General features: G+C 39.8%; 2 protein-coding genes and 1 long non-coding RNA gene across 3 annotated transcripts in view; 1 reads left to right on the top strand and 2 right to left on the bottom strand.

Annotated features, from left to right (window-relative positions):
* Positions 1–284: 284 nt before the first annotated feature.
* On the bottom strand, positions 285–7,381 carry LOC133111931 (protein FAM81A-like; the record flags this gene model as incomplete). Its single annotated transcript, XM_061222569.1, has 7 exons — positions 285–1,863; positions 2,390–2,579; positions 2,986–3,121; positions 4,320–4,414; positions 4,906–5,035; positions 6,799–6,917; positions 7,241–7,381. Coding segments are annotated over 7 exons (951 nt in total), but the record flags the coding sequence as incomplete, so codon positions are not given.
* On the bottom strand, positions 7,382–8,870 carry LOC133111187 (uncharacterized). The gene is made up of 3 exons (XR_009704970.1): positions 8,685–8,870; positions 7,865–7,931; positions 7,382–7,499 (listed from the first exon to the last, which is right to left on the bottom strand). It is a non-coding gene; the product is annotated as an uncharacterized LOC133111187 (long non-coding RNA).
* A 532-nt stretch (positions 8,871–9,402) lies between these two features.
* The window catches only part of LOC133111310 (unconventional myosin-Ie-like), a 45,183-nt gene continuing 34,141 nt past the window's right edge, over positions 9,403–20,444 (top strand). The window contains exon 1 of the mRNA XM_061221519.1: positions 9,403–9,667. Within this exon, the coding sequence (XP_061077503.1) occupies positions 9,665–9,667 (3 nt within the window). The 5' untranslated portion in view covers positions 9,403–9,664. The remainder of the gene's footprint in view (positions 9,668–20,444) is intronic.

Raw genomic sequence — 20,444 nt, 5'->3', positions numbered from 1 at the left:
GGACGCCCAACTACGGAATCCCAATGAAGACAAACCTAATTCGAAAATATCTGCTTTATCAAACTGCAAACGGAATGAGTATTTTTAGATGTTATGAAGTATTTTTGTAATTAGAATGTTGAAGATTAAAATGTAATTATTTAGTTGTTTTACATGCACATATTCCCACATACACGGTATTATGTTTTAGAGAATTTAAACGTGTCATGAATGTATACGCTTTTTTGTCTAATTAATGGGAATTTGGCGCCATCTAGTGTAAGGTGTAAATAATAAGGCATGCGATTTGTAAAGCAAAATGTTTTATTCTGAATAATTTGTATCTAGAATTACATTTAATGACAACAAGAGGTTGTCATGTTTAGTAAACACACCACAAATGACACCGCAAAATGTATTCTCCAATCCATCACACCCCATTCAAAGTTCGGTTGGAAGGTATGCTGTTTTATCTTGCTTCTCAGCAATTGATTGGTTAATTTAAGATATAGGGCTGGAAACTAGCAGCCATAATTGTTGAGTGTGGTTTGCTTTAGCCAACAGGAAGTAATTTACACAGTATGGCAACAGTCAAGCAAAGCATCAAATGCAAATTATATTAGCACATAACACTGATTCAGTAAATCATGCATTTCAGATAGTTCTGTGACTTTAGTCCTAAATGATAGGCATCAGTAAGCAGTAAAGAGGAGGCTGAACATTACATTTGATTTGAATTAACTGTCACAGAGCAAGATCAATTTTGTTGACAAAGGTAAACTGTCACACCATATTAATGGACACACAAGACTGAAAAACAATGACAAATTAAAAAAAGCCCCCTCACATATCCAATTCAAATGTAATATTACCCAATTAATGACCGACCGTATCCTGTAGTGCACAAATAAATAAATAAATAAATAAATACCTTATTTTTGTTCTGTACATATATGTAATCTATCCAAATGGAAATAGAGAACTAATTGTAAAAATACCACACTCCAGTCTCATTCAAGCACCTGATTTCTGCTGATCTAATAAACAGAAACAGGCTGAGGACTGGATTTCTGTAAATACTGTGTAAGCAGAAATCCTTTGGCAAATGGCATACTTTGGCACTTAGCAGACTCTTAACCAGAGCAACTTCCACAATACAATCCATTTACAGGTATTCACTGTAATAGCTGGATATTTACCGAAAAAAATCAGGTAAATTCAAAGGTACAACAGCCCTGCTCGGAACAGAATTGCAACTTTTCAGTAATAAGCCCGGCTCTCTAATCATTTTGTCAAAATATACTGGCCAAACCCACAGGTCTTGCCCATTTTTCTGCTGTGAAAGCAATGAATTAACTATGATTAAATATATTTAGCATTTTATGCAGATACTGCAGAACATATTTTACTCTAAATATTATTTCACAGTGTATCAAACAAAGTATGCATACATGCAAAGCAACAAGGAGATAATTTCACATTTCACAATGTATGCTGAACACCTAGAAAGTAATGAATGAGAGATCTCAGGCTTTATTGTATTGTCAGTGTCATGCAAAATCTTTGAATGACAGTTTTACTCTGTAGACATTGAAAGTCATTATCAAGCCATTTCAGAATTCAAAAATGAATAAATATGATCCAAAAATCCAACATAAAGTTGTGATTGGAAAAAGATAAGGGGGGGGGGGGTCACTGTGCAGTCTAGTGGTGGAGAGAGGGGGTAATGGTGCTTTCTGGCTTGTTACCCCACACGCTCACTGTGTTCAGCCCCTCCACGTTGGGCCTGACCGATCTGCTGCTCCAGCTGCTCATGGGTCAGCCTTATCTTCACCTCCAGAACTTTCCTCAGGGAAGCCAGGCTCGCGTGGATGATGGTAAATCCTAGCAAAGATACAAACAGATGAATTTAAAAGCACAAAATAAGGTTTTAAAAGCCATTTGGTGCCATTGCAACTGTGTTTGATTGGACGCATTGGTTAGATTCAAAATTTGTTTCAGTGCAGTAAACCAATAACTTTGCAATAGTTTGATTGCATTGCAGTAAAACGTGATGGGCATTATTCATATTTACAGGGTGTACACAAAATATTTGTAACACAATACCAACGGTGTCTGATGTTTGATCAAATATTGTACTCATGATCATTTTGCTCATGAACACCTCAGAGTTTACTTTGCAATTCCAGTAAAACTGAGCCACATAATTGAAAGCAGCACTGCTGGTGAATGAAATAACCTGCCAGAAGTGAATGAAAGGGAAGTAGAAGCGGCAGCCAAGGAAATTCTATACTTTCGGTCAGTTGTTTCCTGGTAAAGTAGCTATTTTTTCACAGGAAAATCTATCTTTGGACTGTCATAGCGTTCATACACATTTTAAGACAGATCCTGAGGATTCTTTATGACTCACCGGCATTGGTCTCTGCCCTTAAGTCCTGCACTTCAGCCCACAGCCTCTGCTCTACCCTGCTGATTCTGGCTTTGAGCGTCTGCTCAGCGTCTCTCCCCCTCTGAGACCTCTCTCTCTGCGTCTGCTCGAGCGTGTACAGCTTCCCCGCGAGCTGGCTGTACTTCTCCTGGACAGCCTTGTCGTTGCTGTTCTGCCAGAGGGAGAAGAGCTCTATCACTCGCCTTCCTTTGAACACACAGTCAGGGCCCAGGGCTGACAGCAGCCTGCTGGCATCCTCTCACCCTGACTGGCATGTCTGACTGACTGACCCTCACTGCTCATATACTGAACTGCATCCAAAAAGAAAACCAGACAGCTGAAAATAAACAGTGTCAAGAACTGAGAAACAGTTTTCAGTCAGTAAGAATTCAACCTCCAAGCAGTTGAAAATGAATTTGACATTGCAGAGGCAATTATTATTAACCTGTATTTATACAGGGTAGGTTGCAAAAACACCCTGTTAATATGAGTTACATAAGTTTACAATCAAAATGATGTATATATTTGTAAAAATAGGTATAAAATGACTAAAAAATTTTTATCACTATTGTTCTCACAATCTTATTCTGTATGAGTTTGGAAAGCTGCTCAATCCGGTTTAGAACTTCCTTAAGTGTGTTCTCCATTTCCTTGTCCATCCAGTTCTGAACAGAGATGATCTGGGCTTTCAATTCATCGGTTATCATTTTTAATCTGCCAGGAAAATAATTATAAAGAAAACTGAAATTAAAGCACAAAAAATAAACCATTTGAGATACAAGCAAAAGACCTATACATCGACAGTACATGTACATTTTAGATAAATAAATGATTGCAAATTAGAAGTCATAAGCTGTACACACATTATATAAATTATATTGATGATTATCAACTGCTTAAAGCACACACACATACATACATACATATATGTAATGTAAAATGTATAGTATGTTTATTTAGGACCTTTCATTAAATTATTTTTGAAAGAATCTTATCTGTACAGAATGTTATACAGGTGCCTAAGACTTCTGCACAGTACTGTATATATATATATATATATATATATATATATATATATATATATATATATATATATATATTTATATGGCCAAAAAATTGCAATAACTTGCATGGCTGAACAAATTGCTGGTTCTGCTTTGAAAGGGCTGTGCTGTATAGTCTACTTAGACTTCCCTCTCTTCTCACATGATTTATTGGCAGTCATTCAGAAAAATCTGTTTGTAAGCTTGTTCCTGTTTGCACAATACAACATACATTGCCCTCCAAAATTATTGGAACATTTGATACAAAGAGGTCTACATGAAATAATACATGTGATGGGCTACATTCTAGACTCAAAAAAAGTGGAAAATTATATTCTTTTCTCCAAATAGATTTACCCAAATAAATATATATTGTTTAATAAGCATTTTTTCCCAAGAAGATATGCACCTCAAGAGTTCACACCCAAAATAGTTCATACATATTATCCAATAAAAATGAATATGCATTAACATGCGACTTTACTAATTTCACCTCAAACTGGATTGTGGTCTCCCACTGCTTTCTGTTTCACAATGGTAAAATAATGAGGTGACACACATGTAAAATCCATTTGTCATCCTTCACCATGGGAAAAAACAAAGAACTATCAAAATAAACAAGGCAGAAGGCTGTTGACCTTCTCAAGTCCAAACTTTGGAGGGCACTGTAACTAATGTTTAGTGATGTCAAGGTATGACAATTGCGTGTATGCCATTCGTTCTAAAAAAGGCAAATCAAACAATACAAAAAGTAGCGATAACACTCTTCCATGAAGACAATCTTCATTCAGATACCTTTCATATGAAAACCCCCACATGAAACCCAGTTATTTCCCAGCATGAAGTGCAGTGAGTGTCTGTGCACTCACTTGGAGTCTAGTAGGCTGCTGTCTCCCTCTGTGGGTTTCCTCCTGGCTTCTTTTAGGGTTGTAGACTGATCTACCTTACTGCACATCAAAGACACCTGTGGCCCACAATATTTATTTTAAATTCGAAAAGACACTAAACAAACCAGGAATCAAAACAGGATCACAACTTCAATCAAACACAAAGACAGCACCATTAGTAAACATCGGTATATTGACTTCTGAAGAACAACCAGAACCCGCTCACCCCCATCCCAACAGTTAGGGGATGAGATTTAACACTAGATGGCGCCATTGGGATTGATTATTCTGCCCTTTCACTTGAAAATACAGGGCTATATTCAAGAAGTACGTTGATAATGTAACTCCTAATGTTGGGCATTTTAAAGTAGTTCAAATACAATAGTGTTTTTTAAAAATATCGGGAGGTATTGGGAACCATTGCTATTCAGGTTTTCTGACTATTACTTCATGACTTTGCATGGACAATATTTTGGGCAGTCCTGTTCAACATAATATTTTATCAACAGCACAACACTTTTGCTAATATTAATCATGAATTTATTTATTCAGGTTACCGTTACATTACCTGGGTTTCTACCTCCTGAAATTTGGTCTCTAATGCAGCTTTAGAGATCTTTTGCTCTTTGTCCAGGCTTTGGAGATCCTCTCTGGTGGCGTGGAGGTCAGCTGATAACTTGGAAATGTTGGCATCACATCTGTTAACAGGCATGGTCTTAGCCACACATGCTATCAAACATACAGTAATATGTATATATGACGTGAATTCATACAAAATTAGCTACCTCACCACTAAATTATAAAATATGCAAGCTACAAATGTTTAATCACCATGACAGAAAACAAGTCATAATACATGATACATTATTTTTCTTGGATTTTGCATGATACCCTATGTTAATAGTCATCACAAGCACAACATTCCCCCAAGGGTGGTTGTTGATTGTTATTGGAAGATAAATAACATAATATAGTAAATTGCAATTCCCACAAGACCCCCTTCAGAACTTCAAAGCAATAGCAGCTCACAAACACATTATCCATGATAAGGTCGGAAAATGTAAGAGCAGAAACATTACAGTTGCCAAGAAGTTGCAGAATACTGAATCATCACCAGTAACAGGAAAAAGCCTTTGCAAAAGCTGACAAGGCATGATTCATGAATTTAGTTCCCCCTCAACTGGGTTTTACATCAGAGCCAATTGATAAAGACCACTGTTGGCATGCAGTGCCCATTCCCCATTGTTCACTGTGTCAGGCAGGCAACACCCAGATAAGGTCAACACTCAGGCCATGTCCTTGTCTCCCAGTGCATCCCCACTTTGCAACATGACACCCTGCACTGCCTACCAGAGCGCAGATATAACCACTCGTCTTCAGTTACAGACCGTTTTTGTTGTCGCAACAAAATGTAGAATTGTTTCCTTTGCAGGTACATTAAGCAAAATAATCTTGTCAAGGTCAACAGTGCTGATTCATGTCAATACTGGGAATCAACTGTCCTTATGAGGGGGCTTACTCTGTCAAAAAAAAGAGAAAAAACACTTTATTTAACTGGAATGCAGACCCATCTCTCAAACTCGCTGGACCTCAAACCCTTCCAGTGTCCCACAGTGTAGCTACCCGCCATATAACACCATTACTTCATCTAGCGACCAATGCTGCGTCACCCCATTACCCTGACTGTGTGGGAATGATCTGTGCTACATGCGTGTCCTGCAGGCCCCTTCATGGGGACACAATGGATGATTTGGGTCAGCATTCCAGGATGACCCCATAATGAGTAATGCTCTTGAAAGTGAAGGAGAAGCGGGAGAAGGGGGGGGGGGGTGTGTCACAGCCCCAACAATGAGCACGCTGTTTCTCCCCTCTCCTCTCCTTCGCCCTTTTGTCATGGCTGATTCCGTCATGCGAGAGCGCAGCATAAATTATCACACAAAAAAGACACAGAGCTGGGGACCTCATGGTTGTGTTTGTTTTCCCTTCAAATTAGGCACCATTTCCTTCCTATTATTTTAGCTGGTGGGCCCTGTCGGGCTGATCAACGCAGGGTGAGGCACGCTGTGTCCAGAATTAATTGAGAAGTTGAGCATCGATGGGTACATGTCATTGAACAAGGGAATACAGACCTGTAGGATGAGGAGGAAATGGTCTGATAAACACAGATGTTGGTATGAAAGCACAAATCTAATCACAGGGTTTGGAGCCTGTATAAAATCTCCCAGAATGCAGCGCAAGTGAACTGGAGCATCTGGTTATTTTTCTGGATACACACTGCACACCTTAATAAGACCTTAATAACTGGAAAATACACTGCATAAAGACTCAGTGTGAAGTAGGTACACAATACACAATATTTTTTGTATGCTGTTGGTCAAATGCCACCCAAAATACCCCATAATTGGAGCGCAAGTAAGTACTGTACAGTCCATAGAATATGAAAGGGTTTCAGCAGCCTGACCTGGCAACCCTTCCTCGGAGGTCTCCCAGGATAGCAAGCTGCAGCAGTTCCATTCTCTGTAGAGCAGACCGGGCCCCGTAGGTCACCTCAGCCTGGGTGGGCAGTTTCTCCTGCAAAACCTACACAGAAACAGATACATTTTTACAGCTCACCTGTAAAACATCACATCAACACAGCCACAAGTTGACGGATTGCTGTGTGCGGGAAGACATTTGGTTAAGAACAATGCACTGGAAATTTGTGAGAGCCAGTTGAACTCAAAATGCATTCCTTCAAATGAACTAACGTGAATAGTTGTCCATTGAAACCATGAGATACTCCAAATCCGACATATAATTACATGCAAAGAGGTACATGACTGCAAAAGGCAGAGTGATCAATGGAGTGTGATACTCAGGCAGAGGAGGGCTGAAGACAGGACAGGAGTGATGGAGACCCTCACCTCAATATCCCTGCTCAGCCTCTGGATCAGAGTGGTGACACTGCTGACGTGCTCGTCCAACACCAGCCGCTCATCCCTCGGCCCCCTGCCCTGTGATCTCCTCACACTGCTCACAATCTCCCCGCTGCTCCGACGGTCTGTGTCCGCCAGGCTGCCACCGCTGTCCGGCATCTGGGCACCGCTGTACCTGGCGGCTTTCAAGGCAGAGGCCGCAGGAGGGAGGGGCAGAGGGGGGAGCAGACGGAGCGGTTGGAGATGCCTTGAACATCACGTCCGGAAGATGGAGGGAGCAAAGGAGAGGTGGGAGGAAAATAAAATGTAAGAATGCAAAATAAATGAGATTATACTGTAGCTTTTCAGCTTGGAGCACTGTTCCTTTCTGCCCTGAAAGGTGGGCAAATACTTCATTATCCTTCCAGTCATGCATCATTTTTTCTGTATAAAAGATAATAGCATGCCCTGCCTCTCAGGAGAATGCAGATCCAATAGATGAATATCATAAGAAATAGTGTGCACACTATGTGCAGACTCCTGTACTCTGAACTCTCATAGAATGAATCGTAGTGGTATAACTGCAGGATAATGTGTCCTTGCGGTTCTGCCTCGTGAATTATAAATAAGTACCTTTCGAAAGGCGGCAGAAGTGGAAATCCTGGCCTCGCTCTTGACATTTTCTTGGTGATAAAATGTCCTGTTGACAACAGTATACAAGATCACTTCAACAACAGCAAGGTTTCAGAAGGTTTGTGTGTTTTTTCTTGATTTGGATCTTTCCAATCAACAATTTTAGATTTTGGATCAAATAATTTGCATGTGGTTAAAGTGAAGATTCTCACAATGTATTAAAATATTTTTATACACTCGGTTTAACCATGCAGAAATTATACATAGTTACAGAAATGAAACACTTTTTATACGCAGTGTCCCTATTTCAGGGCACCATAATGGCTTCACGTGTATTTCTGATTGCCTTTGAGAAGTCTGTTATTGGCATTTGTCAACATGAGCAGAGCATCACCAGAGATGTATATGGGGCACAGACTTCATGACTACTGTCATCAACATAACATTAATATGTCCCAAACATTATGGTGTCCTGAAATAGTGGGGGGCTATGTGTAAAAATGGTTGTAATTTCTATATGGTGAAACCAAGTTGTATGAATATACCTCTAAATAAAAGCTGAGAATGTCCACATGTGAATCGTCTGATTACAAATCCTACTGTGGAGTACAGAGCCAAACCAATATTCTGTATATACAGTATTTCCAATAATCTCTGTTGTATTTCTTATAATACATTTCCATATATTCAGAATTCAGTAACCTGAAAGCCAAAGTCTATTAATAGTAATAATTGTGTGGCCTTCAGGCAGACTGTGGGAATGAATTTCACTGTGCGAGAGGAACTGCAAAGTGCGAAAGCAAAGCAGATGTCAACTCACCATCAGACAGTGTCGCCATGTGAAAACACACTACCGCTTATATTCCATGCAGGCGAATTCTCTCCACAAAAGAAGACTTACTCGCAGAAACAACCATTCGCCTCGCAACATAGCTCATAAAAAAACCCCACAAAAAACGAACGGACAGGTAAACGGAAATATTTTATTGCAATTGCACTTATCTTATGAAGCGGTGACAATATTCGTATTGTTCTAATTTCACTGCAATGTGCTTTTCGAGTAGTCGTCTGAACCTCGGCTGTTGCTGCTGGTGACGCTGATACCATAGCAACCATAAGCACAGCTGGTCTAGCTGGAGGGGTGTGTCTTGAAATGATGGGAAATGTATCAAAGACTGTACTGACGTGTTTTAAGTACGTCACTTCAGATATACGCTACGCCATGATCGAATTGACGTATTGCAAACAGCATAGAACTTTTGCAGTATGTGTTTTTAACGGCAATAGTGGAACAATTATTTCATACTACATTACCCAGAAGTATTATAGTGCCCCCATCCCATTATTCCCACCAGCAGCAGCAGGAATGAAGTAATCTGGGAGGATTCCCTCTAGAGTGACGCAATAAAGTATGGTTGCCATTGGTGGAGAGGAAAAGACGAATTCTCCATTTATGGATCGCTTGTTTAGCATGCGTGGTAGGTCGTCAGCGACCAGTTCAACTTCAGTCTGAGTGCTGTATAGTTTTAGTTCTGTCCTGTGCGTGCGCAGATGATTGCTGCTGTTTTACCTTGCTGCAATAGCCATGGATAGGGGGGATACTTGGCTGTGAGAAGAATCTTAATAGACCGTTTTTCAAAAGCTTGGACTTCACTTTCCTTATCTTTTAAAAAATTCTAAATCACTCTGCTCAATAAAAAATTGCCACGGACCTGTAAAAATTTTTTTACAAAGAAAATACCTGCATAAAACGGACTTTTACAACAGACGCAGCATACTGTAACTGCTGAGTATAAAATAATGGTGAGTAGATATATTTTTTAAATGCAGTATTCCTATCCACATATTTTGGATAGTTGGGATAAAAAAAAAAAATTCAATTAAAATTTTCTCAACTGAATATAACATTTTAGGTATGGAAATCATGTAGCATATATATCCATGGTACCTCTGACAAATCCACTGCACAGACGTTCTGTAAGCAAAGTGCTGTCATTTTCACGTAAGAGGAAAGTAAACAAAGGTAGTATCCGCAGGAACCTGTAATAGGAAACTACATGGGCTACATGAGTTTTTTGGTGCCTCCAAATTGGCATACAGTAGCAATTTGGAGTAGCCTATTATTTATTGTAAGAATTGGTAGGTGTTCCTGTTGTGGATCTGTAGATGATGCAGCCGGCTGATTTCCTTCGACGTTGTCGAGCTCAGAGCTCCCAGAAGCTCGACTATTGTTTTGGTGATGATTTCGCTCAGCGAACACTGCGCGGTTCTCCCTCACATCTTCATTATAGATAAATAAGCTATTAAATGGCAGATCTGCTTTTTAGACACAGTTACTGGTTAGTGGTTAAAACGGCACTGTTAACGTACATTTAAGTCATTATGACTATTGTTGTCTGTTTATTAACTGTGCAGCAGGATTCTAGGCCGATCAGAAGTATCCAGCTCGTGTCTGGTAGGTTTACTGCGGATGGGTGGATGCCTTATATATTTTACACTGGCTTGATAGATGAAGGAAGGATTTGATTGATGGCAGTCAACCATCCTAGCAAAACCTGCAAATATGTCAAGCAGTACAGTTTCATTCACTAAATCAACTGAACTTTGTGTGTTACATGATCTAGCCAACTCGAGACATTGGTGTCCCGGGACACTCCCTGTACCTACTAAAACATGTGTGTTTTATTTGTTTTATAAACACCCATTCATGCCCCATAAATATAACATAGTGGTTCTGCTAGTTTGGAACATAATTATGTTAGGGAGTGGCTACATGCAGCAGCTTAAAATAAAAACTCCTTTTATCCAACATTTCACTCCCTTGTCTGCACCTTTTTGGAATAAGAAATAAGGTTATAAAGTAAGGGTGGTTAAGATGAAAGTTTAAAACTTTACATTTGTTGTATAACTGACTTGGTAAACAATGTTTCGCTGTCACATCCTAGACACGGGTGTGAGCGATGGCACCACTGAGGTGTGCGTTTGCTCTCCTGGGTACGTACGTGCGTGTGTGTGTGTGTGTGTGTGTGTGTGTGTTGGGCATTTTACATAAGTGTGCCTCTCTGCAGACCCGCAAAAGGAAACAGACTATGTTGAAACAGGGTCAGCAAGGTTTGATGAAATGACGTCATATAGGACTATTGCACCCATCAATACTGGACTATTGCACCCATAATTGCGCTGCCTCTGCATAATTCTGCCACCTCAGAATTATTAACTGTTAAGTTGAAATAGTACTGTATAGATCATGGATTTTCCACATACAGTGTTTGGTGTCTTTAGATAGCTAATGTTGTGGGAAAGTTTGGTGTCATTGGTGATGTGGTACACTGGGTGCTGAATAAAGATCTTGAACCATTTAGAAATAAACCACAGGTAATGCAAGTTACCTGTGAGTCAGCATCCAGCTGTGCTACAAAGGTTAACCAGGTTTGTTAGACATACAGAGATAACATCAGCAGAAACATTCTTGTTATCGCCATCTTGTGACTCTTTATTTGATTTCCTGTAGCCCCTATAGAGAGAGAAATGTGGAATGGTTCGAGGAGACTCGCTAATATGACCTCCTGCATGCCATTCGCGTATATTCATTCATAATACATCTACATAATACATTGTCATACTATTTCTGCATTGCACATTGTTTAATAAATTGTATTCATTTTAACCTGCATTCTTATTGACTCGCACTTGAGTCCTAACAGACATCGATAACAGGATACCTGCACCCCGTAATCACTCACTGGTACACTATTCATAAGATTCATAATTGTATCATTGTAGGCTATACAGGCCACAGGCACGTCCGCGTCTATACAAATAGATAGCGAACATATAGAGCCACACTATTGCCGGACATTTGCAGTTCCTTATGTTGAACTGTTAGAACAAAGATAAGTTAAACTTATCTTTAGGAGTCATTTCATGAAAACATTTAATTAACCCTGTTCCAGTAGCGCCTGGTAAAACTACATGCATTTCCTTCGCCTCTCACATACCTACAGTTGTCAAGCCGATGTAATCTGTGGGGACAACAGTTGGTGACCCTGATGTGATAAGTTTTTATCAGACGTGTGACATCTGATAGGAGACTACTTGTGTGTGTGTGTGTGTGTGTGTGTGTTAGTGTGCAGTCCGTATGTGTGTGTGTGTGTGTGTGTGTATGTTAGAGTGTGAGAGTAAATGCCATCCTTTCTTGAAGACGGCATATCCTTCAGCACTATCACTGCAGTGCACTTAGTAATAGTAGGTCTATTTAGTGCTTTTCATGCAGTATGCTCAAAGGGCTTTAAATTTAGGATCTTTTGACAGGTGTGGTGTAAATCATTTTTTAAACTTCACTAGGTCAGTTGGCTGATACTTGTATTTTGACTGGAGCTCTGACAGTGTGTCTCTGTGACAAAGTACCAATTGATGTTTTCAGTTTGAAACTGGAAACAGATTGATTTGTTATTTGTGAAGTAACTGCTGGGCCAGTGATAAAAAATACAGATTTTTAATCTTCATCATCAGTCATTCTGTTAACATCTCCACCATATGTTATTTTTTAAGAGGTCAAATAAATATGTGATTCAAGATGCTATAGTTCGAAAAAATTCACAGAGAATTGTTGCCAATGACAAATCTCATTTTCAGGTTGTAACTCATAGGCTATAAGCTATTTAATGTAAAATTACATTATGGCATATAGCAGATGTTCTGATGCAGAGAAAAGTAGATACAGATACAGATTACTTTTTTCCCATGCAATCTATTTTTATAGCTGGATGTTTTACGAAAGCAGTTTTGGTTAAGCACCATGTTCAAAGATACAACTGCAGCTTCCCAGCTACAAATTGAACCCATAAATTGTGAGTTGCGTGTGCAGTTGCTTGTCCTTAACTATTGTGCTATTCTGCCAATACAAATTCACAATTCAATTCCGAATAAGGACTGCATCACAGCTTGTGGGGAAAAATAAACCTATGGAAAATTGGAATCTCCTTATTCCCCAATGTTGGATTTCCGTCGCAAAAACGGATTTGTTTTGGACTATGGAATCTCTCCGCCATGGTGTCCCAAGGCCTGATGGACTGACAGACTGACTTTTTCTGATATTGAAAAACTGATATTTTGAGATTTGTTGGTACATATTAGGAGTGCCACGGTCGCTCCAGTATTTGGGTATATGTGCATGAGAAATCATATAAGCACCATATCGAGCACCGGACACAAGCGTCTGTGACAGATTTCCTTTCCTGCCAGATGCTTCACTGTGGGTCTGCATGACGGCATGTGGTCTGCATTAGCGGGTCATTCGGGGTGGTGAATGTGCCGTAACAAATCCCCTCCCCAAAATCTGCACCTCACTTTCTACAATACCCTGCAGCGCCAGTGAGATTCTGACAAACACAGGAGTTCAGGACCTCTTTCATACAAAAAGACTGAGGCATTTATGGGACTGCAGGAACGTGTTAAGTTTGGACCTCAAAATCCAAAATATTTTTACTCATTGATCCAGTACATCTAAATGTTCTTTAATTGACTTAATTTAACTAATGTTTCCCACAAATTTCTGCTATTAATCTTAAGTATTTTAATGAACAAGGTTATTATCGTGATTTATTGCATTTTAAATGGAGCGGAATAGAGCTCATTCCAGATTGCCCGGTCATTGTTTTATGAGGTGTTTTTACAAATTATTTTAATAACTATAAGCCATTAGCTATTTTATTAACACTGTCCAAGGTGACAAAGTCTTGGAGTCATAGGATCAAGGAGATTTTGTGCACTAATGCAGTTTAATAAAAAAACAGTGAGGTTTCAGGAAACAGCTGTCCTGAAGGTAGAAACAATTATATTTATATTGCCATTGATAAAAGAGTAACACTTTGCATCACTTTTCATGATACAGTAGGTTCAAGTGCATGAAATTTGATGGACTATGTTCTGATGTTCTATCGCTTTGTAAGGGTGTACCATTTTGCTTATTATTTATATAAATTCTCTGGGTCATGTGTCAAATGCTGATCTTCACTTTCATGTAGATGACATACAGTATACATACTGTTGTGTGTTAACACTTCATGTTCAAAGCCTTCTTCAATGGAAACTTGTTATTAATGCTGATAAGACCAAGCTCACTAACAGAACATGGCCACTCTTGAGAGAAAAGGAATAGATGCTGTTAACCATTACAGTCAATCATTGTTTTGATTTTGTTGTTAATCTGTGCTGCTACCTGTCTTGGCCAGGTAACTCTCTTGGAAAATAAATAAATTCTTCATCTCAATGAAACTCCCAGTTTAAATAAAGGTTAAAAATAAATCAAATTGATCCTCCATATATTGGTTTCTGTTATGAAATTCCTGTGGCATGTTTGTGACATATTACAATCAAGACTGTGTTCCACAGCTGTGGACATCTGACAAGATAAACAACAGCATTCCTCTGGTCACTATAAATCTGAATGTATATGGAGGTGTCTAGCGGTTTTTAAATGACATTCCTCCGTTCTCTGGACTGTTACTGAAAGGAATTCCCCTGAGGTTGTCAAATGGTTGTATTAATCAGCATTTATCTGATGTACTTTACTGGCCAGTATTAAATTGAAATAACCCGGGGTTATGTTTAGATAGCAGTTTGATTTAGGTAACTGGGTGGTATAATGGTGGGGTTGTTTCAACAGTGCTTTAGGGGATGCTGATCTGGGTTTTCATCTCTTCATGTCCTGGCAGTGATGAACTTTCTGCTGTTTATTTGAGCAAGGTAGCAGAATCTGAAATATACTACATCAGTTTGTTCAGCAAATTATGTTTTGAGAAATTAATTTACGAGCTCAGTCAAGGGGTAACTGAGTTACACATTTGCTGTTTTAGGAGTGGAAAAAAAGTGGAATTTGTTGCTGGCAACGGCGTCAATGACATGCTGTTCTTATCAAGTTTTCTGAAGTTTTTCAATGGTGTGATTTATAATTTTGTTTTCTAACATAACACATTATTGAGTCAAGATCAATCTTGATTTTATTGGTGATTTAGTTGCATATGTTCTGGTAACAGGACTGAAACTATAATTCAGTTTAAAATACACATGACTTTGCTCTTCTTTAAGAAAAAAAAAATTTCAGCTCGCAATCCTTCATTTCTACACTGAGCACAAATCCTACAAGAGCTTTTTTTTTCTTCTTTTTTTAAATCCAGACCTGTCTGTTGTGAACTTGACAGTCACATAACAACCAGCTCGTAAAGCGTTTTGATCAGTAGCCGGATGTTTAGAGTCCTTACATGTAGAAGCTGGTCACACCATGCTGCATTCTGCATTGGGCACCATTGAGTGCATTGGGTTCCAGGCATTGAGATGTCTCCAGAATGAAGTACTCAGATACAGTGCATTGCTGGGTACCTGGCCTTATGCAGCAGGGGCATAGGGGCAGTCCTTATACTGGAAGGTGGCAGCCATTACCGATTTCTGAGCACACAGGGCGTACTGCTTTTCAGATGACACGTGGAATTGACACGTTTTCCGCCACAATACAAATAGCTTTTTGATGGTTCCTCCAACACCCTCTCCAGCATCTTTTCCACCGGATGCTGCAAAGAGGTGCCAGTTGCCCACTATTCTGCTGAGAACTGCCATCCCTGATATTTATGACAGTTTTTTCACTTTTCAAAATACTCCAGGAAAGAGACCCTGAATCATTGCCGCCTGTCGTTCAGAACATTTTCTCCCAGTGGAAGCTGGCCCCATTTCAGATCTTAAGCAATGCTAGAAACACCCTTGCTCTGAACACCATCTCTGGTGACTTTGGTTGTATTTTCACTGAAGTCAGTCTGCAGGACAGTGGTGCAGTGCGCAGCTTTTAAAATAATGATGCTTGTTCATTCTCCGGGAATCTGTGCATCTTGAATGGAGGTACACCCCTAAATATTATTTCAAATAAGGGATGGATTATGATACTTCCTGTTAATATGGACACAGATTTTGCAAGCGCTTAAAAAATACATTTCAGACTGCATACGTCACGCTTCTTTCCTCTTTGTTTGAGAAATGTTCAACTTTTAGATCCAATCATAACTCAATGAAACACTATGCTTTCAAATTCCCCTAAAATGCCTAGCAAGTTTTCAAAACCATTTCCTTGAAGAAGTTCCATTTTATTTGTATAGCCCTTTGACAGAAGAATGCCACAAAGACGCTTCCCAGAGTAAAAAGGGGAAATACCAGCACTGAGCCTCCAGACAGCACATGTGGTTAAAATACTCCCTATATTTGTAGCTTTCCAAAAAATGTCATTATAGTTTCATAAAATGTATTTTTGGCACAGAAGCCTACTTACAATGTTGGTTTAACAATTACAGTTTATTTTTTGCAGTGAAGGGCTTTTTTCAAATTGGACGAGTGCTACATTACTATTCTGTCGATGGCAATTCTCCATAAAGGCCCCCACTCAGCATGTTCTTTGTTGTAAAGGGTCATTTCAGCTCAGTGTCCATCTGTTGGATTTAATTAAGTTTAAATCCTCCTGTTTTCTATTCAGTAGCTTTCCTCTGGTACACATTATAAGGCAATTGACGTCTTGGTAAAATGCTTTTGTTGGTACTATGGACAAATTAGTTATGTATATTATTATGTATGTACAAACCCTTTGAGTGGTTGGTCCAAGGCTTTTCTTCCGGACTCTCATATTGCCAGTGCAATAAGTGTGTAAGGCATTTCCGTCTGCTTTGAGGCAGATTGAATTGAATGTTTCATTAAACTACAACAATGCAGGGTTCAGTTGAAGATACATTTCTTGAAGATGCCTTTCTTGTTTATTCAGTCTCATCACCGAATATCACATGGGAAGATCCATGTTTCTGCTTTAATCTTTATCTTCATGCTATTTGGGTCTGTTCAGTGCTCGCACAGTGAGCAGATGCCATTTTGCATATTTCCAGCGGTCTGGAAGTCTAATCTGAGAGGTTGTTTGGGAAAACAAGGCCCGGGGAGGAGAGGGGAGGCGGCGTGTAGCGAGTCCAGCGTTGTGGCGGGCTGTCAGTCAGCCAGCTCAGGGTCAGGCTCTCTGACTCTGCCCTCGCTCCCTCGTATCTCTGAGCCGCTGTCCTGGTTTACTCACCAGCATGTGAGCCCTGTTTCCATGATCCTGAGGGCCGGCCGCACGGCCCGGAGCTTTCCGCACAGACAAAGGCCCTATAGAGCCCAGACAGCGTGCGGTTTTACAGTTTCACTGCTGTGCGCAGTTCTGCTGTGCTGCTGGTTTTCACTTCAACCACACTGGAGGAGATGGGTGCCAGTCCTATGTAAATGTGTTGATCAAACGTTGATAAGCTCACAGAGAGCAGTCCGCTTTTATGGCAACAACAAAAAAACATTAGCTTAAATAAACAAGCTCATATTTGATGTCAGCACAGATCGATTTTTCCATGTCTAAATGGGCCATTGCCACATAATTGTGAATGTTTGACCTGTTAATATCAGCTCCATTTCCCCAGCAGCACTGAACACAAGCTGACACAGGCCAGTGTTAGTACTGGTACCATTACAACAGACAGACTGTGTTAGTACTGGTACCATTACAACAGACAGGCTGTGTTAGTACTTGTACCATTAAAACAGACTGGCTGTGTTAGTACTGGTACCATTAAAACAGACAGACTGTTAGTTCTGGTACCATTACAACAGACAGACTGTGTTAGTACTGGTAACATTACAGCAGACAGGCTGTTTTAACACTGGTACCATTAAAACAGACAGGCTGTGTTAACACTGGTACCATTAAAACAGACAGGCTGTGTTAACACTGGTACCATTACAACAGACAGGCTGTGTTGGCACTGGTACCATTACAACAGACAGACTGTGTTAGCACTGGTACCATTACAACAGACGGACTGTGTTAGCACTGGCACCATTACAACAGACAGACTGTGTTAGCATTGGTACCATTAAAACAGACAGGCTATGTTAGCACTGGTACCATTACAACAGACTGGCTGTGTTAGCACTGGTACCATTACAACAGACTGGCTGTGTTAGCACTGGTACCATTAAAACAGACAGGCTGAAATCCCAGTGTGGGGAATGTGTTGCAGCAGCAGGCAGCTCTGCAAGTAGATAAATTATTCATGATCCTGGCCAATGAGGAGAAGTCACTCATTAATGATACAAAGACACGGTGTCCACTTTCTGAAGACCTGTGTTCTTTCTTGTGTCATAGCACCACATGACAGGATGTTCATTTAAAATTCTAATCTTTTCTTATTTGTATGGATTTTAAAAACCGTGCACGCCTCACAGGCCTTTGGAGTGTTCCGTGTGAAATCCACGTTGCTGTAGATTAAACAGGCTCAGATTCCAAGGAGAGTACATACTGAATTGTTGCTGCATTTGTTTTGAACATACAGTTGTGTTCAAAATAATAGCAGTCCAACATGACTTACCAGATCAATCACTGTTTTTGGTAGAAAATATATTACTACATGGCAAATAATTTACCAGTAGGTGTAGTAGAGACATAGAAAACCAACAGACCCAACATTCATGATACACATGCTCCTGAGTCTATGTAATTGAATAATTAATTCAAGAGGCGTGAAGAGGCGTGTTCAAAATAATAGCAGTGTGGAGTTCAATTAGTGAGGTCATTCATTCTGTGAAAAAACAGGTGTGAATCAGGTGGCCCTTATTTAAGGATGAAGCCAGCACATGTTTGCATGTATTTCTCTCTGAAAATCGGAGAAAAATGGCTCGTTCCAGACATTGTTCAAAAGAACAGCGTACTTTGATTAAAACGTATAAAGAAGTGCAGAAAATAATAGGCTGCTCGGCTAAAATGATCTCCAATGCTTTAAAATGGAAAGCAAAACCAGAGAGACGTGGAAGAAAACGAAAGACTACCATTCGAATGGATCGAAGAATAGCCAGAATGGCAAAGACTCAGCCAATGATCAGCTCCAGGGTGATCAAAGACAGTCTGAAGTTACCGGTGAGTACTGTGACAATTAGAAGACGCCTGTGTGAAGCTAATCTATCGGCAAGAAGCCCCCCGCAAAGTCCCACTGTTAAAAAAAAGACACGTGCTGAAGAGGATACAATTTGCCAAAGAACACATCAACTGGCCTAAAGAGAAATGGAGAAACATTTTGTGGACTGATGAAAGTAGTTGTTTTTTTTGGGTCCAAGGGACGCAGGCAGTTTGTCAGACGACCACCAAACACTGAATTCAAGCCACAGTACACTCTGAAGACAGTGAAGCATGGTGGTGCAAGCGTCATGATATGGGGATGTTTCTCTTACTATGGTGTCGGGCCTATTTATCGCATACAAGGGATCATGGATCAGTTTGCCTATATCAAAATACTTGAAGAGGTCATGTTGCCTTATGCCGAATAGGAAATGCCCTTGTTTCAACGAGACAACGACCCCAAACACACCAGTAAGCAAGCAGCATCTTGGTTCCAGACCAACAAAATTAAAGTTATGGAGTGGCCAGCCCAATCCCCTGACCTTAATCTGATTGAAAACTTGTGGGGTGACATCAAAAATGCTGTTTTTGAGGCAAAACCAAGAAATGCAGAGGAATTGTGGAATGTTGTCAAATCATCCTGGGCTGAAATACCTGTTCATAGGTGCCAGAAGTTGGTCGATTCCATGCAACACAGATGTGAAGCAGTTCTCAGAAACCGTGGTTATACAACTAAATATTAGTTTAGTGATTCACAGGAATGCTAAATCCTGAAGATTTTTCAGTTTATACAGCAAATATTTGAGTTTGTAAAGAAAAATGCAGACACTGCTATTTTTTTGAACAGCCCAATATTCATTTTTCTTAATTTTCTGTAAAGTAATTAAAAAATTGACACATTTTTCTTCATGTTTTGATTTAGGATATAATGTGCAGTGTTCCCAATGCATCGAAATAAAAACTATTATAAGGATTTTGAGCTTTACTCACGTTTTTAAACACACTGCTATTATTTTGAACACAACTGTACATACCCTTCCTGCAATTTCCTGAGGGTGGATGTGGGGACCAGGTACAGACTAGTACATGCCTGGAGTCTCTCTGCTCTGGTCCCACAGGGCTCCTAGTATCCCTGGGTAACTGCACCTGATAAAACAAAGTGTATCCCACCACTCGGCCTGAAGGTCACTGCAGTGCAGCCGACAGTAAAAACGCTGAGCATGCCGTATGTGCCTTTTTTACAGTGCAAATTTCTTGCTGACTGATTTGTAAATGGAAGCTACAGTATAGAATGTATTTCACGCTGTTATTCAGTGTGATTTTTTCTTTTGGTTGGGTTGATGTTTTGAAAACTACCTTGGTTGACATTCAAACCTCATTGAGACTTCAGAAAACTGAAACTTTCAGGTTATTATTACGCAATCAGTACTGCACCCAGTTGTTGATAACTGTTGAAACACAATAACAATCTGCAATATAAATGTTCTCTGTCCAAAAACCAGCATTTTTTGGTTATCCTTTGTGGTTTAACCTTCTCAAATCCCCTTTTAAAGACAGTTGTGCACCTCTGGTATGTACTTTGTATCTTTGTCTTACCTAGCTGGAAAATTCATACGGTCCGTCTGTTTATGAATGAGT

Source organism: Conger conger, chromosome 15 (assembly GCF_963514075.1).
Source record: "Conger conger chromosome 15, fConCon1.1, whole genome shotgun sequence".
NCBI classification, from domain to species: Eukaryota; Metazoa; Chordata; class Actinopteri; order Anguilliformes; family Congridae; genus Conger; species Conger conger.
Note: the sequence above shows the minus strand (reverse complement) of the source record. Positions and strands in the feature narration are given on the sequence as shown.